The 17610-nt window shown below is 36.8% G+C and overlaps 2 protein-coding genes across 9 annotated transcripts; one reads left to right on the top strand and one right to left on the bottom strand.

The window, feature by feature from the left end:
• Positions 1 to 5700: 5700 nt before the first annotated feature.
• Positions 5701 to 8445, bottom strand: LOC113695454 (ASI1-immunoprecipitated protein 3-like). 7 transcript variants are annotated; one of them, XR_011817040.1, is made up of 6 exons: positions 8147 to 8445; positions 7120 to 7182; positions 6898 to 6955; positions 6662 to 6743; positions 6474 to 6557; positions 5701 to 6332 (listed from the first exon to the last, which is right to left on the bottom strand). XR_011817040.1 is itself a non-coding variant. In XM_072055565.1 (4 exons), the coding sequence occupies exons 1-3, from the start codon at positions 8352 to 8354 to the stop codon at positions 6935 to 6937; spliced, it is 288 nt and encodes a 95-aa protein (XP_071911666.1). In that variant the 5' UTR covers positions 8355 to 8444; the 3' UTR covers positions 5701 to 6332; positions 6898 to 6934. The 7 variants fall into 7 exon arrangements, 2 of the variants coding, with proteins under 2 accessions (XP_071911666.1, XP_071911665.1); XR_011817039.1 differs by lacking the exon at positions 6474 to 6557 and having other exon boundaries at positions 8147 to 8444; XR_011817037.1 differs by lacking the exon at positions 6474 to 6557 and having other exon boundaries at positions 8151 to 8444.
• A 4071-nt stretch (positions 8446 to 12516) lies between these two features.
• On the top strand, positions 12517 to 17529 carry LOC113695094 (glutaredoxin-C1-like). 2 transcript variants are annotated; one of them, XM_072055567.1, is made up of 4 exons: positions 12758 to 13017; positions 13134 to 13717; positions 13787 to 13908; positions 16826 to 17529. In XM_072055567.1, the coding sequence occupies exons 2-4, from the start codon at positions 13627 to 13629 to the stop codon at positions 17219 to 17221; spliced, it is 609 nt and encodes a 202-aa protein (XP_071911668.1). In that variant the 5' UTR covers positions 12758 to 13017; positions 13134 to 13626; the 3' UTR covers positions 17222 to 17529. The 2 variants fall into 2 exon arrangements, 1 of the variants encoding a protein (XP_071911668.1); XR_011817042.1 differs by having other exon boundaries at positions 12517 to 14933.
• The last annotated feature ends 81 nt before the right edge of the window (positions 17530 to 17610 follow it).

Below are 17610 nucleotides of genomic sequence, written 5' to 3'. Positions count from 1 at the left end.
CAATCTATTTCGAAAATCAATTTTGGTCCCCAATCTATTCAATTTTGCATTAAAGTGGACAATTAACGGAATCTCTTCAATTTCAATCGGAATTAAGTCACGTGAGATTACATGCCGGCACCTAAAACCCCTTTTTCAATTTTTTAATTTCTAAAACACGTTTTTTCTAATGGCTTGGCTTTTGGCATGGACACTCCTGTCCCTTTAGCCAGATCAATTTCCTCCTCGCCAATTCTTTTCCAATCAAAACTCTGAATCAGAGATCCCAAGGCCAAACCCACCACCCGCTGTGCTAGGCCAAAACCAGGGAAAGATCTCCTTCCCACCCAAATGAAATTAGCTTTGATGGCTGAACCTGCAAGCCTTTGAATCTCTTTGGCTTGAAGCTTGTTGGATCATCCCAAACATTTGGGTCCCTGTGAACTGCCCATGCATTAACTAGCAAAATTGTGCCTTGCGGAATATTGTATCCCCCAATTTTACAATCATCGAACGACTCATGTGGCACTAGCATTGGTGCTTCTGGTACAACTGAAGTATTTCTGAAATAATGTTATAAAGATAAGGAAGATTGGATAGATCATGTTCGTCGACCAATCGATCAATCCCTACTTGAGCAACCAATTCAGCTCGAGCTTTCTCTAGCACCTCGGGATGGTTGAGCAAAAGAGACAAGGCCCATTCTATAGTCACCGATGAAGTGTCTGTTCCAGCCGTAAGCATGACCTACCAATAATATACTAGTGGTTCAACTGAATGCTCATTCCAGTTCAACGGTGAAGAATGACTAATAGGGAAAGAATATACTTACCAGTATAATCCCTTTGATGATTTAGTCTGTATAATCCCTTTGATTTTTAATTATTATCATCCGCTCTTCTCTCTCGGCTGCTTGCTTGCTTGCTTATGTAGTAGTACTGCTGCTGTTGCTGCTGCTCCTGTTGTTTGTGCAGGAGAGTTGAACTGGGTCCATCTCTAGCGTTAATTGTAGATTATCTCCATTACTAATAGAGGCAAGAACGAGACTTGGACTTGGAGGCCAAGCTGAGCTTCTTACTCGTGCTGCGGGTTCTGGGGATTTGAAGGCGGCAACCAACAAGAGGAGTAATTTGGATAGTGAGATTACCCCTTTCATGTCTTTGTTTAATAAGACAAAAGGCAAGAGAAAGCTGAAAATATTAAAAAACGTGTTTTATAAATTAAAAAATTGAAAAAGGGGTTTTAGGTGCCTGCACGTGATCTCACGTGACTTAGTTCTGATTGAAATTGAAGAGATTCTGTCAATTGTCTACTTTAGTGCAAAATTGAATAGATTGGGGACCAAAATTGATTTTCGAAATAGATTGGGGATAATTTCGCACATACACTATAGATTGAGGACCAAAATTACAATTCTCCCTATAAATTAAACGGTGATAGTATATACACCATCAGTGTATATAAGATTTACTCTTTCTCTGTTGGGTGCCCTCTTGAAGCTTGGTTTTTAGCCCTATGCTACCACCTTTGGCACTTTACTCAAGGGGTTCCTTCGACAAAATATGGTTTTGCAGGCCCAAGAATCGTTCAAAAAAATGATATATGAAAAACTTTGCAAAATCAATGTGGTCATCCTTGGAAGTGTAATCCATGGGCTTTCTAAGGCGAGAAACACTAGCACTGCAATTAAATTCCTTAGGATAATGGAAAATGGTCGAAATACGAATGTTAAACCCAATGCCACCATATACACCACTATTATTGACAGCCTGTGCAAAGATAAAATGGTTGATCAAGCTCCTGCCATTTTGCATGAGATGCCCTTTTGCATCGTGGCATTATTGAACAAGAAAAGCTGCACATTTTCATACACAGCATTTGTCGGATATACCCGTGATGTAATACATGTCCTTCCACCTTGCCCAAAGCTCTCCACAATTGAGTGATCAACCTGCATCATCAAAAGCTCATCATCCATATTAGCCTCCCATACAAGGCTAATATCCTTTTTTTCAACAAAGCGTTGAGAGAAGTAACCTAAGGGGGACCCACTAAAGTCCAACTTCCAAGCAATTGCTGACTGGAAGGGACTTCAATGGACCTTGAACACTCACACTCTGACTCTTTACTGAACCGATGTGGGAGAAAGGGGAAGGGAAACACTCGACTAAGCCGGCTTTTAAACCCTCACCGTGACTCTTACCAATATCCTCATAGATAGTTTTTCTCCTTCCAAGACTGCCACGGTGCTGCCGTAGACGCCTTTCCTGACATCGGTTGCTTTAGATGACCTTAAACGTTGTACATTGAACGAGTCAGAAAAGCTCCCGCCCTTTTGCATGTGATGATCGAAAAGAGTGTTCTCCCGTGTGTTGTCACCTATAACTGTTTGATTCATGGCCTTTGAAAATTGGGCAAATCGAAAGATGTCAAGATGCTACTGAATCAGATGAGTCATTTTAGTATTGCTCCAAGCCATTTTACTCATTGTATTCTGATTGATGCATTTTCTAGGGAAGGATCCATGCAAGATGCAGAAGATGTATTTGAGATCATGATTCAGAGAGGTGAAAATCCTGGTACAGTTATATATAATGCCCTGATGAATGGATGCTATTTGCAGGGCCAAATGGATAAAGCAAGGAAAATTTTTGACGCCATGGTTGAAAGGGGTGCTAATCCAGATATTCTGAGCTACAGTACCCTAATGAATGCGCATTTCAAGAAAAATGAAAATGATGAGGCCATGCATCTCCTCAGGGAAATTCCACAGAGAGGTTTGAGAGCTGACGTTGGTACATATAATATTGTCTTGCAGGGTTTATTCAGGATGGGAAGGTATCGTTCTGCAAGAGAAGTATTCATTGAGATGCGAGCTGCTTCCTTACCTCCTGATTTTCATACCTACTGTACAATGTTGGATGGCCTATGCAAATGTGGACATATTGAGGAGGGACTGCAATTCCTGCAGAAGATGGAATTTGATAGAGTCAAACTTGATATAACTATGTACAACATCATTCTTCATGGATTGTGCAAAAGTGGGAGGTTTCAATTTGCACGGGATCTTTTCAATAATCTTTCTTTGCTGGATGAAGCTAAAGAGTTTTTTGTGAAAATGGAAGAGATTAGTTGTTCAGCTAATGGGATAACATTTAGTTTTATTGCTCAAGAACTTCTTAGGAGAGGTGAATATAATGATGCACTGAGATTTCTGGAAGAAATGGCTAGAAGAGGATTTAAAATGGACTCATATACTTTCTCTATTTTAATAGATTTGCTACAAGATAAAGAAAATTATCCTTCTCTTATGCAGATAATTGAGAAGTTTGGACCTAATGAACTGAAGTCGAAATCATAAAAGAGGATCTTTTGGCCAATTGAAACTCTTTGAAAGGTAAGAGTTTTGGACTCAAAAGCATATGTGCCACTGTTAACCTTTGTTGGAAAGTGCCTTTTGGAAAGTTTGATTGCAGGAATTCCGAGAGTGCTTAGGAGAGCTACTCTTAGATGGTCACTATATTGAGGAAAGTTGACGATCTAATGCTTTGAATAAAGCACCGAAAGTTTGTGGAGGGTCTCTGATTAGGGGTTTATGTTCTTTGTTTGCACTTTTTGAGTATTTCCATTAATATTTAAATGGTATTGAAGTCATGCTTGGGGTGATTGTCCTTTTTTGCAATTGAGGAACTACTTTGTGAAGTACTGCTTATACAGGTAAAGTAATTTCTGATCTCCCTAGATTTCTGCTGAGAGGCAATTAACTTTTGTTGCAAACTTGTGATGCAGAAAGCTGTTTTTTGATGGATGCCAGCATTTTACCCTTTGTTTTTCCTGAGAATATGTCTTGTTAAAGTTGAAATCTTAGATTATGCTATTGAAATCTTAAATGAGTTGGAACGAATTTTTTGAAGATTAGATTGGTAAAGATGGACAGCTTTACTTAGCAGTAAAAGTTCCATTTATAAGTCACAAAGGTGCTGAAACATTACTGGATATGTTTGTGTACTATATAAGCATCTATCACTGGACAACATGAATTTGGTGAATATTTGCTGGGGGTTTCTGGTTTGCATGTACTTGAGCAGTAAAGGTTTGTACTACATTTTCTGTTAGTTTTCTCTACTGTATCTTTGTACCCATCAATAAAAGGTTTTTCTCTTTCTGCAGAATGGATTGTCCCAGAATTTTGCCATCTACTCTGCAGGATTGGAGGCTCAAAGTTAACAACACTTTTGATGTTAGAGCCTTTGCTAACTAAGCATTCATTTTAAAACTGCACAGTGATTGTATGCTTTAAAGAAGGTTAGGTTACAGCTACTGTTTGATAACCTCTCCATCCTTTTATGTTATGTGTCAGCAGCTCTTGTTCTGTTGCATGTTCCACTAGTTTGATATTAAACAGATTTAAGTTTAGACTTGATTCAATTCAACTGTGGGTTGACTCCAATTATTCAGACTTGAGAACAACAAAAAAGCAAAGAAGAATATGTATCGACCCACATCTGCATCATAATTTTGTCATGTATAGGCACATTAATGAGCATGGGTATGAGGCTGCTAATTGCTACCTCATTAGGCTGGACGCATTCCTTGTCTTCTTGATTGACTTCTCTTTTTGCAATTCATAATAAATGGATCTAATTGCTGCTATTGCAAAAGTTGAATTTTGAACATGATTCGTTGAAAGAGAAACTGGAAGGAGCTATGTCATACATGTAAGATCTTGTTAGAGGTTGCGATTAATGCGAAAGGAATGAATCTTTAGATATTTGATAGCTCTTCACAGAATAGAACAAACTACTACCCAGAACCAAACTATTCTTCCTTGTCCTCAACATTGGTATTTGTTAGCTATGATACATTTGCTATTGTTCCACTTTGAAGGTGGAAAGCTTCAATTAATGAGGGTCTGGCATGTTTAAACAATCACAATTTTTTCAATGTCCATATTGTTCTACTATCCATGGTAGATTGAAGAGTCGGGCATAATTACTGGATTAACTATCAACAGCTAAGAGATCAGCACTAATACATCCATCCCTTGGTTGATTGTAATTTGTAAGTGCTTGTTAGCTTTAGCCCGAGTTATCTCTCACTGCAGGTTTCGGACTTGTGTTATACCCCACTGGGGGAAGAGCATTTGAGCAGACAAGCTTCCCAGATTTGGTGTTAGAAGCACAGTGGAAGCCTTGTGATTGTCTACTGTTGATCATGTTCAGAGTAGCTTCCCAGATTTGGTGTTAGAAGCACAGTTGCGATCCTCAACTTTTTGTCTACAAGAATTACTCCATGCGTGTACAGAAAGATCTAGCTACCAAAAATATCAAAACCCTGAAGCTGAATGTTGGTTACTGGGGGAGAGGAAGGAGCGGTGGATGGATTCAGAGGTAATGTATAGTAGAGAACTGGGAGAAGGTAGGGGGAGCACCACATGGACTTGGCGGAAGGTATGCAGTAAAGATCAGGTCTCAATGTTCTGGAGTGGAATTTATGGTACAAATGTGTGCATCTTTACATGAAAAACTCTTGAAGGTTAGATTTCGACTTCTGAAACCTTGTCCTTCCATTATCCTCTAGTTTCGGACAATGTACTCCACTAACATGAATACATGATGTTAGGAACTCAGTTTCCTGCCCAACGAAGCTTTGGGCATTTGGAAAAAGTAATAGAGCTCAGTCACAACAAAAGTAAGGAAATTATGACAGATGAAGCACATATCAGGGCTATATTTACTAGTAATTTTGATATATCAGAACTATATTTACTAATGTTTGACAAAACAAAGAACGGTTTAAGCCACTGCAAAAATGGACATACGTGCACTATTTTTGAGCTATTCAAAAGGAATTAGGCCCTTAGCAGGCAATTTTGTACACTATGAGCATCAAATGCTTGATGCACATGATATATTTACTAGTTTCAAAACTTAGAATGGTTAGCTTCGGTCATTTTTATTGACCAGTAGCACAATACTCAGACTCAATGACAGGAAGATCTTCTAGCCGCGACTTTGTCTTCTGAATAAGGAGATCAATCTCTTTGCGCTTGTTGTCACTATAGTGTTTGTGTGTAAGCTCAAAAAGCCTTCTTTTTCTAGTGTTGTATACCCTTGCACAATGAAACCAGGATACTGTATCCGAGGTGGGATCTGCTGGTTAAGAGGTATAAAATGTGCAACACACTTGTGCATCACAGACTCCGCAGGAAACTCATCCCAGTGAAAACTATAAAACACCTCTCTAGTACTATGGGGTTGCTCAAATCTGACATTTCTCAACTCTGCCTCTTCAGGACGATAAAACATATATCCAGCTACAATCATGCTCCCATCTGCTGTCTCAATAATGTCCTGCATATATACTACTAGTTCACGATTTTTCCAGAAAAAGCATGAATATAGCACTACGTAGACAAATGAATTTCAAAGTTTGAGCATAAATATTTGAAATTTAAACAAGCTAATAATAATGAAAGAACTATAGGCACCTACTTTCATATATAGGATCACCTCTACTAAAAACAAACCAGTAACAAAGTAGCGGAACATTCCAATCATATAGTGCTAGTGCAATTCCTACACCAGGACAACTCTTTTAGAATGTAGCTTAGCTCCAAGAGTCATCAAACAAGGACATTCATAAGACAATGTGAATTGCCAAAATATTTCATGAGTCTCACCTCAAAGGTGTGAGATGATTGGAAAGCGCAGAAACATGTGCAGTAGCAAAGCAGCAGCTCAGCAGGAGACCACTAACCAATTCTACAACTCCAAAGACAAAGACCACCCCAAAAAGGAAAGGGAAAAAAACAATGATGGCAATCAGACAGCACCCTAATAATAATACAAAGGTTTATGATGTATAATCTACATCTCAGGAAATAAAAAAATTGAATGGCAAGAAGGGTAGCAAAACCTTTAAATGATAATTGGATATCTTGGTTTCAATGCATTCAACCAAATTCTTCAGATTTCTATACAAAACAAGGTATTAACACTTCAAAATCCTTCTGAATAAAAGCAGGAAAACAAGGTGAATATATATATATGTGTGTGTGTGTGTATATATATATACATACATATATCCTTCTTCCTCATAATCCCTTGGACAACAAGATCAGCAAAATTCAGCAAGTACCTTGATTATGGCCATCTTAGGCTTCTGATTTTGTTCCTCAGGTACCAAAAGCACAGGATCCTCCTTTATGATATCAAATATAGGAAAATATAACAAGTTAGATGAAGAGACTTTCTGGCGCAACAATTCCCAATATTTATCACTTCTCAGAAGGAGCATTTACGATTTTGTTTCCAAAAAATTATCAAAAATAAATATATAATGCAAACACGCGGGAAAAATAATGTAGAGATTGCATCACACAAACACATAGGAGACATTTATTTTTTCCTTTATGTTGCCTCTTTTATGCTTTTCTTTTGTAAGAGAGCATAAATGCTTATGTACATATTTTCATAGGTTCTATCAGTATCATCACAAGTGAACGTTGTATAAACACCGAAAAATTAATGTTGCTGTAGTCAAATTGTGGTAAATCTTTGCTATACTTCTGCTGATCAGCCAAAAGGAAAGTACACAAATGTGCAGCAGGGTACACAAGCAAAATCAGCTCATAATATTCAACTTGCTCAATGACTATGACCAGTAAATTTTTATTTGCAGCGTCTTTTATGGTACAGATCCCATTAGTTAGCATCCTCTTTCGGTTATCCCCTCCACAAGAAAAAAAAAATAGATGAAATACTCTCACCAACATAAAGAAAAAACAGTTGATTTTCTCCAAAACACCTTCGCAATGAGTGTAAAATTTTCCCCCCTCTGTAGACAAAGTAGGATGATACAAAGTTAACAGGAAAAGCTCCAAGCCATACTATCAAATTCAACCCAAATAAAAGCGCAATCAACAGAACATTTCCCCACAACTTTACTAAAAAACCCCAGTATCTCAAATAACATGTAGCTTAAAATAACTGATCGCAAGAAAGACAGATTACAAATCAATATAAAATCAAAACAAGTTACCCAATGCCTAGCTCCAATAGAAAGTTATATCCAAAAAAAATTTGAACTGATATATTCCCATGAAAAAAAAAAGATCATTTTGACAGAAAAAACTGGAGAAAGAGATGTAGAAGAAATCACTTACTCACAAGGTGATACTGATTTCCATCAAATGCGAAAGAGTGATAATGCTTCCTCGACTCTGTTCCTTCTCCAGAAACCCTAATGACGTCGCCCACAGGACGAGGGTCCTCAACACTCTCCTCTTCCTCCTCATCCTCCTCCCTGTTTTGCTTGACGACGTCTAAGGGATGGAAGGCTACAGGTTCTTCTTCTACTTCGCCGGCGGTCATTTTCTACGCCAAAGCGACGGTTGGTTTTGTGAAGCGAACCAGAGCAGCGGCTTTTTCTACTAGTAATACCTTTTGGAAGTTTATGAGTTTTTTAAGGCGCCAAGAAGGAAGATTAGGAAAAAGGTCAATAATTTGGCTAATTTACGTTACTTCGCCCATAATAACGGGTATGTTGCACTGTGCCCCTGAGTTTATTTTATCAGCACTTTGTCCCCTTTGATTAAAAGTTAAATTTTGCTGTTAATTTTTCCATATAAATTCTATGTGGCTAAGTTAATTTACATTTATTTTCTCTCCTAATATTAGTATTGAGTGTCTAAAAATTATATTTATGTATAGATTTTCTTTAACTTATTCTTTATTTTTAAGGTAGTTTTTGCTTTTAATAATTTAATCTAAGTCCTATTGGAAATTGGATATAGGTACTTACATAATATAATTAATATGCCAAAATGCTTTGGAATATTTTCTATCACAATCTAGAGCACTACCTTAAGATTTAAGGTAGAATATATTGTTCACTACGAACACTAGTGAACAACAGCAGAATAATAAAAGATTGAGTTAAATTAAATTGAAGAGCATATTTATGTTTACAAATAATAATAATAAGAAGAAAGAAAAAGAAGTGACAGCATAGGAGGAGACATGGAAAGAAAAGAGGAAAGATATATTTATTTTTTGCATGTTCTTATCTTGGATATGCATCAAGAAATATAAAGATAATAATTTTGACTTTGCAAGAACAAATGTGATGACTTGCCATGTCAATGTATAATTTTATGTAAATGTGTAGACTCTTTCTTGTAACATCAGTTTGCTATTTTTGACGAGCTCAATATTAGAAATCTTTTGCAAAGGAGTATTGGTCAATCAAATTAGTGCTGAGGAAAGTGATAAATGATGTCCAAACTGTGGCTCATAACTGGATAAGCATCAACGAACTAAGAATAAATTGGATGATTAGCTTAGTTTGGGAATCTAAATACCAGATTTTTAGTTGAATCAATTTCTAGTTTGACTCTTTAGTACTTACCTTTGATTTTTGTTGGAAAGCTACTTAGGTTTTCCTTTGCTTAGTAAAGTTGTAATAGCTAGTTAGTTACTTGTGGTTGTTTTTTTGCACTGAGAGTTTTGCACTATGTAAATTCTTAATAGCTTATCAACAAGCTTGGTAATTGAAAATATTAAAATGAATTCTTTCAAGCCCTACACAATGCATATAATTCTACACGCCTTCTTTTTGGGTGGAAAAGATGGCAAAATTATTTAACTTTAGCTAAGGGGTGCAAAATGTTGATAAGAATTTGGGAGGCAAGGTACAACTTTCCCATAATTTTAGGGGTCTACTACAAGAGAGCATATCTTTTCTTGGGACTACATTGTCAATATGAATTTGAAATTTTATTGGGCCACCATCAAAACGCCACATCAACTATGCAGATCAGACCACCCCAAATCCAATAATTTTCTTTGGGCTTTGAATTTAAAATAAAGAAGAAAAATTAAGCTCAAAGCTGACAATTGAGCGTTGAACCCACAAAATGTCTGGGGCTTGACAGCCAGCGGAACCCAACTATTTTAACCCGCTAATTTTTTTTTTGTTGACAAATGACAAACTGTCCTAACGCCAAATCAACTAAATAAGATATGAATTAATCTTTTATATATTGATGGTATATACACTTTTATCATTTGATACATGACACATAATTCGAATTTAAATTTGAAATCCAAATTTTACATGCGTATCATGCACTGTTAGTGTCAGTGTATATAAAATTAACTCATAAAACATTATATGTCACTCAATTTTCATTACAAGTTTGAATTACAACTATAGGTTGGCCAAAGCTCACTTTAGTTTACAGGGACATCAGTCAGATAACTACTATGAGATTTTTGTTTTGGTCCTCCAATCTTCCTCCTTTTTTTTGTTTTTTTTGGGGGGGGGGGGGGGGTAGGATACTTAAAATATAATTAGTTTTTGCGGACATACTTAAAATATAATTAGTTTAATAAAATCATTTCGAACGCTACATAATTGTAGTTATTGATGTCTCCAATCTTCCTCCAATTGTTTTGTTTTTGCGGACATACTTAAAATATAATTAGTTTAATAAAATCATTTCGAGCGCTACATAATTGTAGTTATTGATGTCTCGCCTGTACTTGATTAGATGGGGTAATCTCATTTAGGACAGAAATGATCTAGAATCCATAACTCAAGGATGTAGTATGAGGTCTGATTAATCAAAGAGAAAAAAAAAACAATAGAGTTTATTGCACCATTGCTAGGCAAAATATCATGCAAAAATGTTGCTATAACCTAGCACATCATAGGCATATGATTGTTCATGTTTTCTTGGTCTTTTATGAGGAAGCTTGGCAAATGGATTAATTGACTAGAGTGTGAAACTTCTTGTGCTTGGTGAGTTTTTAGTTTGGAATATGACTTCAGAAAAATAACGCCTTTTGGATACGTCTCTCGAATTCATTATTGCGGCGCCAGAAAGCGTGCTTTTATTGCATCATTGCGTAGACCAAGTTTTTGTAGGAATTAACATGACTTGTCTTCTTGTCTAGCAGTCTGAAAGCAAAAATCGTGGAGCACAGCAAACCTCCTTATTGTCAAGAAAATTATGAATGGATGCCAATTAATACATCATTAGTAGAAGTTTCGTCCAAATTAACAGAAAATTTGTGTGATATAAAGAGGCAAGAGGACAAGTTTCACATCAATTAATATCACAAGAGTTAATTTCATATACAGTAACAATATATATATATATATATATATATATATATATACTGTCAATGTTGGAGCATGATAACTAATATAAATTTAAATGTAGAATCCAAATTTTGCATATATATCCAGCATCTAACAATGATAGTGTATACATTGTTAATTTATAGAAAATTAATCCATATCATAATGGCATAAATCATATATCTGGACATTGATTGGACAACGATGAGACCTTAATGATCCTAAAATCAACAATCAAATCAATAGAGAATCATGATGACATAAGATTTGAAAGAAGGTGCCAAAGCAATATGCAGTAAAAAAAAATTAATAAAAGAACCCTGTTAAACTCTTTCATAATCCAATCACCACGTGCTTATCAGACAATTAAACCCCTAACATGACTCATCCTGCCTCAACTCATTCACGAACCAAATCCAAATGAGCCCTAAATATTTAATTTATGTAGGAAACCTTGATCTAATCATTGCAAGCTTCATTCATGCCAAAAAAAAAAAGGGCTTGATTCATGGAACAAAATACCAAGTTTCTCTTGTACGGTTATGCTCCACCAGAGGGCTAGGAACATTACAACTATTATAATTTTCTAATTCTTTAGCTTTCTCCCAATTGACACTGATGAGTGATGACAAGCAATTGACCTTATTGTTCATTCAACCTTGTAAAAAGGGTCAAGAAGGGATCATTTGGACTTGAGGACTATGTTCTAATTAGACTCTTCTCTAAGAGATTAACATTTACGATAAGATGTATGTGAGGTAAAATAATTATTGACAGGACAAAAATTAATCGAAAATTGTAATTATGATGCAAGTAAAATAATATTTGAAAATTATTGCTATCCAAACACACTTAATTAGGTCAATTCATTGATCTCGTTATTGAATTTCATTCCTTATCACAATTCTGCCGTATTTGCTGCATTTCCCTGGAAACAAAGAGCTTGGAAATCAGTTGCTTTAACAAGTCAACATTTACTTTACATGTCCCTACTAGCTTTTTTTTTTTAAAAAAAAAAAAGAGAAAGAAAAAAAAAGGGAAGAGGAAAGAAACTTTGTATATGGCTGTGTCTAATAAAAATAAACCATGAGAAAATATTGAGACCGAATTAAAGTTGAGCTCATTATGCATTCTTTATACATGAATTCTGATAATAATAACGATTCTGAATCGATAATAATAAGCCTTTGGTTCAATCAATTAGAGTTAACAGTAGCATATAAATCCCTTCTCCCCAATCCACAAAAAGAGCGGCAAAGTAATTTCGACTGGCATCACTTGATGTCGCAATAGTCAATCAATTCCGGTAAAATGCTAGTCAATATATGCTATAAATGGTAAGATTGGATTCTGTTATCAACTGCTGCAGTTTTTTTTTTCCTCTCAAAATCTAATTGTACATAATCAAATAGTACAATGTTTGTTTGTTCAATGTGATTATCTGCGTACAACTTATAAGAGCGAATTGCGCGAAATGTCACTAAACTATTTCAAAGTGCCGGTTCTGGTCACTAAACTTTTTTATTAGCGCGAAATGTCACTGAACTAGTAAATCTATACCGTTTTGGTCACTCCGTGTATTTGTACCGTTAGGAGAGACGGAAATCAACTTTTTGAGGGGCAAATTTGTCTGCACAGCCTTTTCCTTGAAGCTTTTACATAATCATGAGAAACGGAAAAACGGAAGACAGCAATGCATCAAAATTTCTCAAACGTGAGGAAGCGAATTGACCAACTTAACCGATTTTTTCCACGAGGAAAGAAAAAAAATTGCAAATAAAGCATCTTTCAATAAGAACTTTTAGCTAGGCATTTCGTCGAACACCAAATGAGCATAAGAAATTTCACCGATTCTTTTGTTCAATTTGAAGTTAATCAGCCCAAGAATTGGTAAGAAACATAAAGACATTCAATCCCAAACAACACAGAAAGCATGTATACACAAAATTGCGTACAATCAACATACAAATCACAATAAGCTAATCTCGGTTTTGAGATTCTTATAGGTCTAAGCTTGAGGAGAAAACAGAATTTGTTCGGTTGAAGGGGAAAGAGGACTTACCACATCTGTTCGATTGAAGATTTGCAGACGACGGTGATGGAGGATTCTGGGGAGGTGATGGCGGCTTCCTTCGAGCGGCGGCGGCTTCAGTGGCGGTGAGCGCAAAAACGAACAGCAGCGGCAAAAGAGATGCGCCGATGCTCTTTCCCCTCTTTCTCTCGTCCTTCGTCCAGACCTCTTTTCTTCCTCCTCTGTTTTCCAATTCCTCCGCAGCTCCTCCTCTGCTTTTCTTGTTTTTACTTCGTTCGTTTTTCCCATTTCTTCTTAGCTGAAAAACCTCTGGCCCTCTTTCAAGTTTTCTATCCGAAGCTTTTTCCTTCCTTACTCTGTATCCGGCCACAATTTAGATTTGCAACTCTTGCGTTGCCTCACCTGAGCTGACACTAATTTGGCACTAATTTGGGGAGTGGGAGCGTGGGAGGAAATTTTATTTGAAAATGGTGGCAGGCATCAATTTGACCTCGCCGAAGTCCACTTTATTGCCAAATCATTCATCTTCAGGAGAATCAAACACTACTGCTTTCCTTGGTGGGTCACCTTTAAATGGCTTATCTTTTCAATGAAAACCCAAAGTAATCAAGAATGTCAATTTGGTAGTTGCTTCCGGAAAAGCCATCAGCAGCACGAGTGGTAGCAGTGGCGGAAGGTTCTACTTCAATATCACTGGGTTTCCTTTCCCTCTTGGTCCTTTCCTGAATAGGCGGACAATCAGAACTGAGGTTAGTAATTTGCGCCCTCGTTTTTTCAGTCCTGGCTCTTGACCTTTCTGCATCAGAGCAATAATCCTGTCTAGTTGAATTTCTGCTTTGCTGCCGTTTTTGGGTTAGTTTCGTGAGTCCTGTGCATATACTGTCCATCGATCATCCAATGAAAGGTTAGTTTCGTGCTCTTGACCGATAAAGGGTAAGTAATGATAAATAATGTAAGGAAAGGTAAGTAATGATAAAGGGTGTTCTTTGTTACAAATGGTGAAAGAGGGAGGAGGAGGAAGAAGAAAGAAAAAGGGAAAGGAAGGAGAGTGGAGGTGGAGGTGATGGCGGTGGGTGGCAATGTAGGTGATGGATGGTTGTGGGTGAAGAAGAATGAGGGCATAAATTTTTTAACTATTGTGTAGACGAAATTACCCCTTAAAAAGTGATTTTCCGTCTCTCCTAACGGCACAAATACACGGAGTGACCAAAACGGTATAGATTTACTAGTTCAGTGACATTTCGCGCTAATAAAAAAGTTTAGTGACCAGAACCGGCACTTTGAAATAGTTTAGTGACATTTCGCGCAATTCGCTCAACTTATAATGATTTTTTTTGAAGTGTAAGCGAGGGTTTTGAATTTGGAACCTCTCACTTATTTTCTCTCCCCCTATACTATTCGATTCATCCCTCCCTTCAACTTATAATAAATTTGACTTCTATGAATCGTGTTAGAGTTTGTTTTATTTGATAAATGAAAATTCGTTATTTACCCTAAATGGAGAGGATCCTAAACCGTACAACAATGGAAACTCTTAATCAATCAAAGCTAAAATGGGTAATTAAACTCACCACACCCTCCATAACTCTTCCATAATGAAAGATCTAAAGTACAATAGGGCTTGTGACGCCTTTGCAAGCGAACAACAAAAGGGCTAGACCTAGAAGGACTCCTAATTGATAGTATCTAAAACGCTTTAACGGCGGCAGTACCAACCGGAGTTGTAATAAGACGATCACGCCTTTAAAGTTCTGACCCAAATTCAGTGACTGAGGTAACCCTTGTCCCCTGCTCTGATTGGCTCTTTTTCTCCGCTACTTTCTGTGACCAACTGCAATTTTTTCCGTTGGGATTGTGATGCTTTGAGCTTTTCTCTCTGTAACCCTTTTTTTTTTTTTTTTTACAAATAAAAATAGATGCTTGTTGATTCATGCAGACGTTTAATGAGTACGAAAAGCATGCATGTACAGTGTGTAATACAAGTGTCTCTGTTGGGATGGTTTTCATACAACTTCTGTTCAAAAAAAAAAAAAGATTATAGTCATCAAATTGTATTATATTTCAACTTGTTGCTGTTGTTATTTTTAAAGGATTATTCATTGTAAAACTTTCTTTCCCATTTTTTTTTTTTGGGTTTTGGTGAAATTATACAAAGCTGTAGTTAGCAATACATAACCTTTTTGTGTTTCTTTTTATTTTAGAAATATAATAGCCTTCTCCTTGACCTGATAATATATTACTAGAAAATCTCATCCTCTAAGACAAAAGAAGACGAATTTTTAATGGAATTGCAATTCATCCCAAATCACTGAACAATTACGAGTACCATGTCAAACCTTAAAATGGCACACACCAACTTAAAATGCACAAATCCCTCCATATCTACCATGAAACAATCACATTATCTTCACCATCATCTACCTACACATTACACTAGCAAGGAGTAAGGCTTGAACTGAACAATACACGTTCATTTTCAACTATATAAGTATATGTTAAATGGACACTAAATGTATGAATCAAACTTTTACTCAAAATACTGAGAGGGTCGAGGGTTGAGCTGAGCAACGTATGGTTAATATTATGCTTTCATTTATACAAATGTATATTAAATTTGACAACTTAATTGAGTGGAAAAATCATGAACCTACACATTTAAATCTGTGACTTGTTAGACCTTTGGCAAAAGAAGAATGGAAGTGTTTAGGAGGAAACATCCAATTAGATCAAGGCTTCAGCGGAACTGGCCAGTTTGGTGGAAACTCATACAATGCTCACGCCTTTAAAGTACACACCAAAATTTCAGTCTCTGATCAGACTTAGCTAACACTTGTCCCCCTTGCTGGAATGGGATGGGATTTTCTATCTCTCTCTCTCTCTCTCTTCTAAAATCGATGACCAACTGGAAATTTTTTCTGTTGTGATTGTGATGTTGCTTCTTTCAGTAATAATCAATACTCTCTTTCTCTTTATGTTATACATATAATTAAAAGAAAAGGGATGCATGCATACGTTAATAGAACACAAAAGGCATGCAGAAAAGAAAGGCATGTATGCAAATGTGTACAATTCTAAGTGGAAGAAGATGAGATCAAAGCCATCAGAATGGCATGCAGAGTACAGGACAACTAATAGGCCCTGCAGATGCTGCTATTTTTGTCTCCCTCTCATACAATAGCTTTAACTAAAGCTGGGGGCTAAAATATGTGCAAGTTCGTATAACTAGAAGATGTTTGGTCTTTCAGGAAAAAATTGTGTGCTGTCCTTTATTTTTCCTTTGTTGTCAGTTGTACTTGTAAGCTGTAACAGACCCTTTTGACCATCTTACTATAATATTCCCTCCATCATCTTCTTTCCTTTTTGCTTTCAACCTTCAGCCTACTTTCTTTTGTGTTTTCCTTGTCAATTTGCTGCTTTCTTCTCCCTCTCCTATTTAAGATTTCAAAAGTTCTTGAAAAGCCTCCATCCTATCAATACATTTTTTGCGTATAAAAACACTTTGTATTTTCCTTCTCAATTTGCTGCTTTCTTCTCCCTCTCCTATTTTAAAGATTTCAAAGGTGTTTGAAAAGTCTCGTTCTATCAATACATTTACTGCATACAAAAACACACACAACACAGAGTAAGAAAGAAGAATCAATAATATTTTAAGGAGCAATCATGCAGGTAGTGAAGGAGTCATCAAGCATCCCAATGGACAAACCCGGAGAATCCCATTCCCTAGGATTGAGAATGGAGTCAATCTATGAGAAGGTGCGCCTCTTGGCATCAGGCAATGCTGTGGTCATCTTCACCATGAGTGGCTGCTGCATGTGTCATGTTGTTAAGCAACTGCTCTTTGGCTTAGGCGTAGCCCCGACAATCGTGGAGCTCGACCACGACGCTGCTGGCCGTGAAATCCATTCCCTTCTCTTGCAGCTCTCTGGCCAAACTCAGCAACAACCTGTTCCTGCAGTCTTTGTGGGGGGCAAGTTCTTGGGTGGCATTGAAACAGTCATGGCTTGCCATATTAATGGCAGTCTGGTTCCTCTCCTTAAGGATGCCGGAGCGCTTTGGCTCTGATTTCTTGATCAGCTTCATAATATCATTACCAGAATTTCTCACAACCCCTGAACCCCATTACTGTCCTTTTTTCTACTTTTGCTTTTAGTAGTTTTTTGACGTGTGAATTAGTAGAATGTCGGTACTTATTATAGGGTAAGCCGGGCTAACAAGATAGCAACTTAATTATCTGATATGATCAGAGGCTATAATTTCTGTTGGATAGGAGACACAGAGGAGTTAGCTTGGATGAATGGAAATGTTTAGATGAAGTGGGATTATTACTGTGTAATATTGTTCATCATCTAACAAGAACTAGAGATTAATCATATGGATTCAAGGGAGTCATATATCAATCTTTTTCAGTGCCCCTATTTAATTAGTCAGCTAATATCACATTGCAAATGCTC

The sequence above is a fragment of the Coffea arabica genome, chromosome 6e (genome assembly GCF_036785885.1).
Source record: "Coffea arabica cultivar ET-39 chromosome 6e, Coffea Arabica ET-39 HiFi, whole genome shotgun sequence".
NCBI lineage: Eukaryota > Viridiplantae > Streptophyta > Magnoliopsida > Gentianales > Rubiaceae > Coffea > Coffea arabica.
This window is presented reverse-complemented; position numbering and strand designations above follow the sequence as displayed.

Coding starts and splice junctions, on each gene's coding strand:
- LOC113695454 (XM_072055564.1), bottom strand. CDS start 8,354: ATGACCGCCGGCGAAGTAGAAGAAGAACCTGTAGCCTTCCATCCCTTA. Junction 7,183..8,150: donor ATGGAAATCAGTATCACCTT/GTGAGTAAGTGA, acceptor GATATCATAAAG/GAGGATCCTGTGCTTTTGGT. Junction 6,333..7,119: donor CTAAGATGGCCATAATCAAG/GTACTTGCTGAA, acceptor GTATATATGCAG/GACATTATTGAGACAGCAGA.
- LOC113695094 (XM_072055567.1), top strand. CDS start 13,627: ATGGTGGCAGGCATCAATTTGACCTCGCCGAAGTCCACTTTATTGCCA. Junction 13,718..13,786: donor AAACACTACTGCTTTCCTTG/GTGGGTCACCTT, acceptor TCAATTTGGTAG/TTGCTTCCGGAAAAGCCATC. Junction 13,909..16,825: donor GGCGGACAATCAGAACTGAG/GTTAGTAATTTG, acceptor GCAATCATGCAG/GTAGTGAAGGAGTCATCAAG.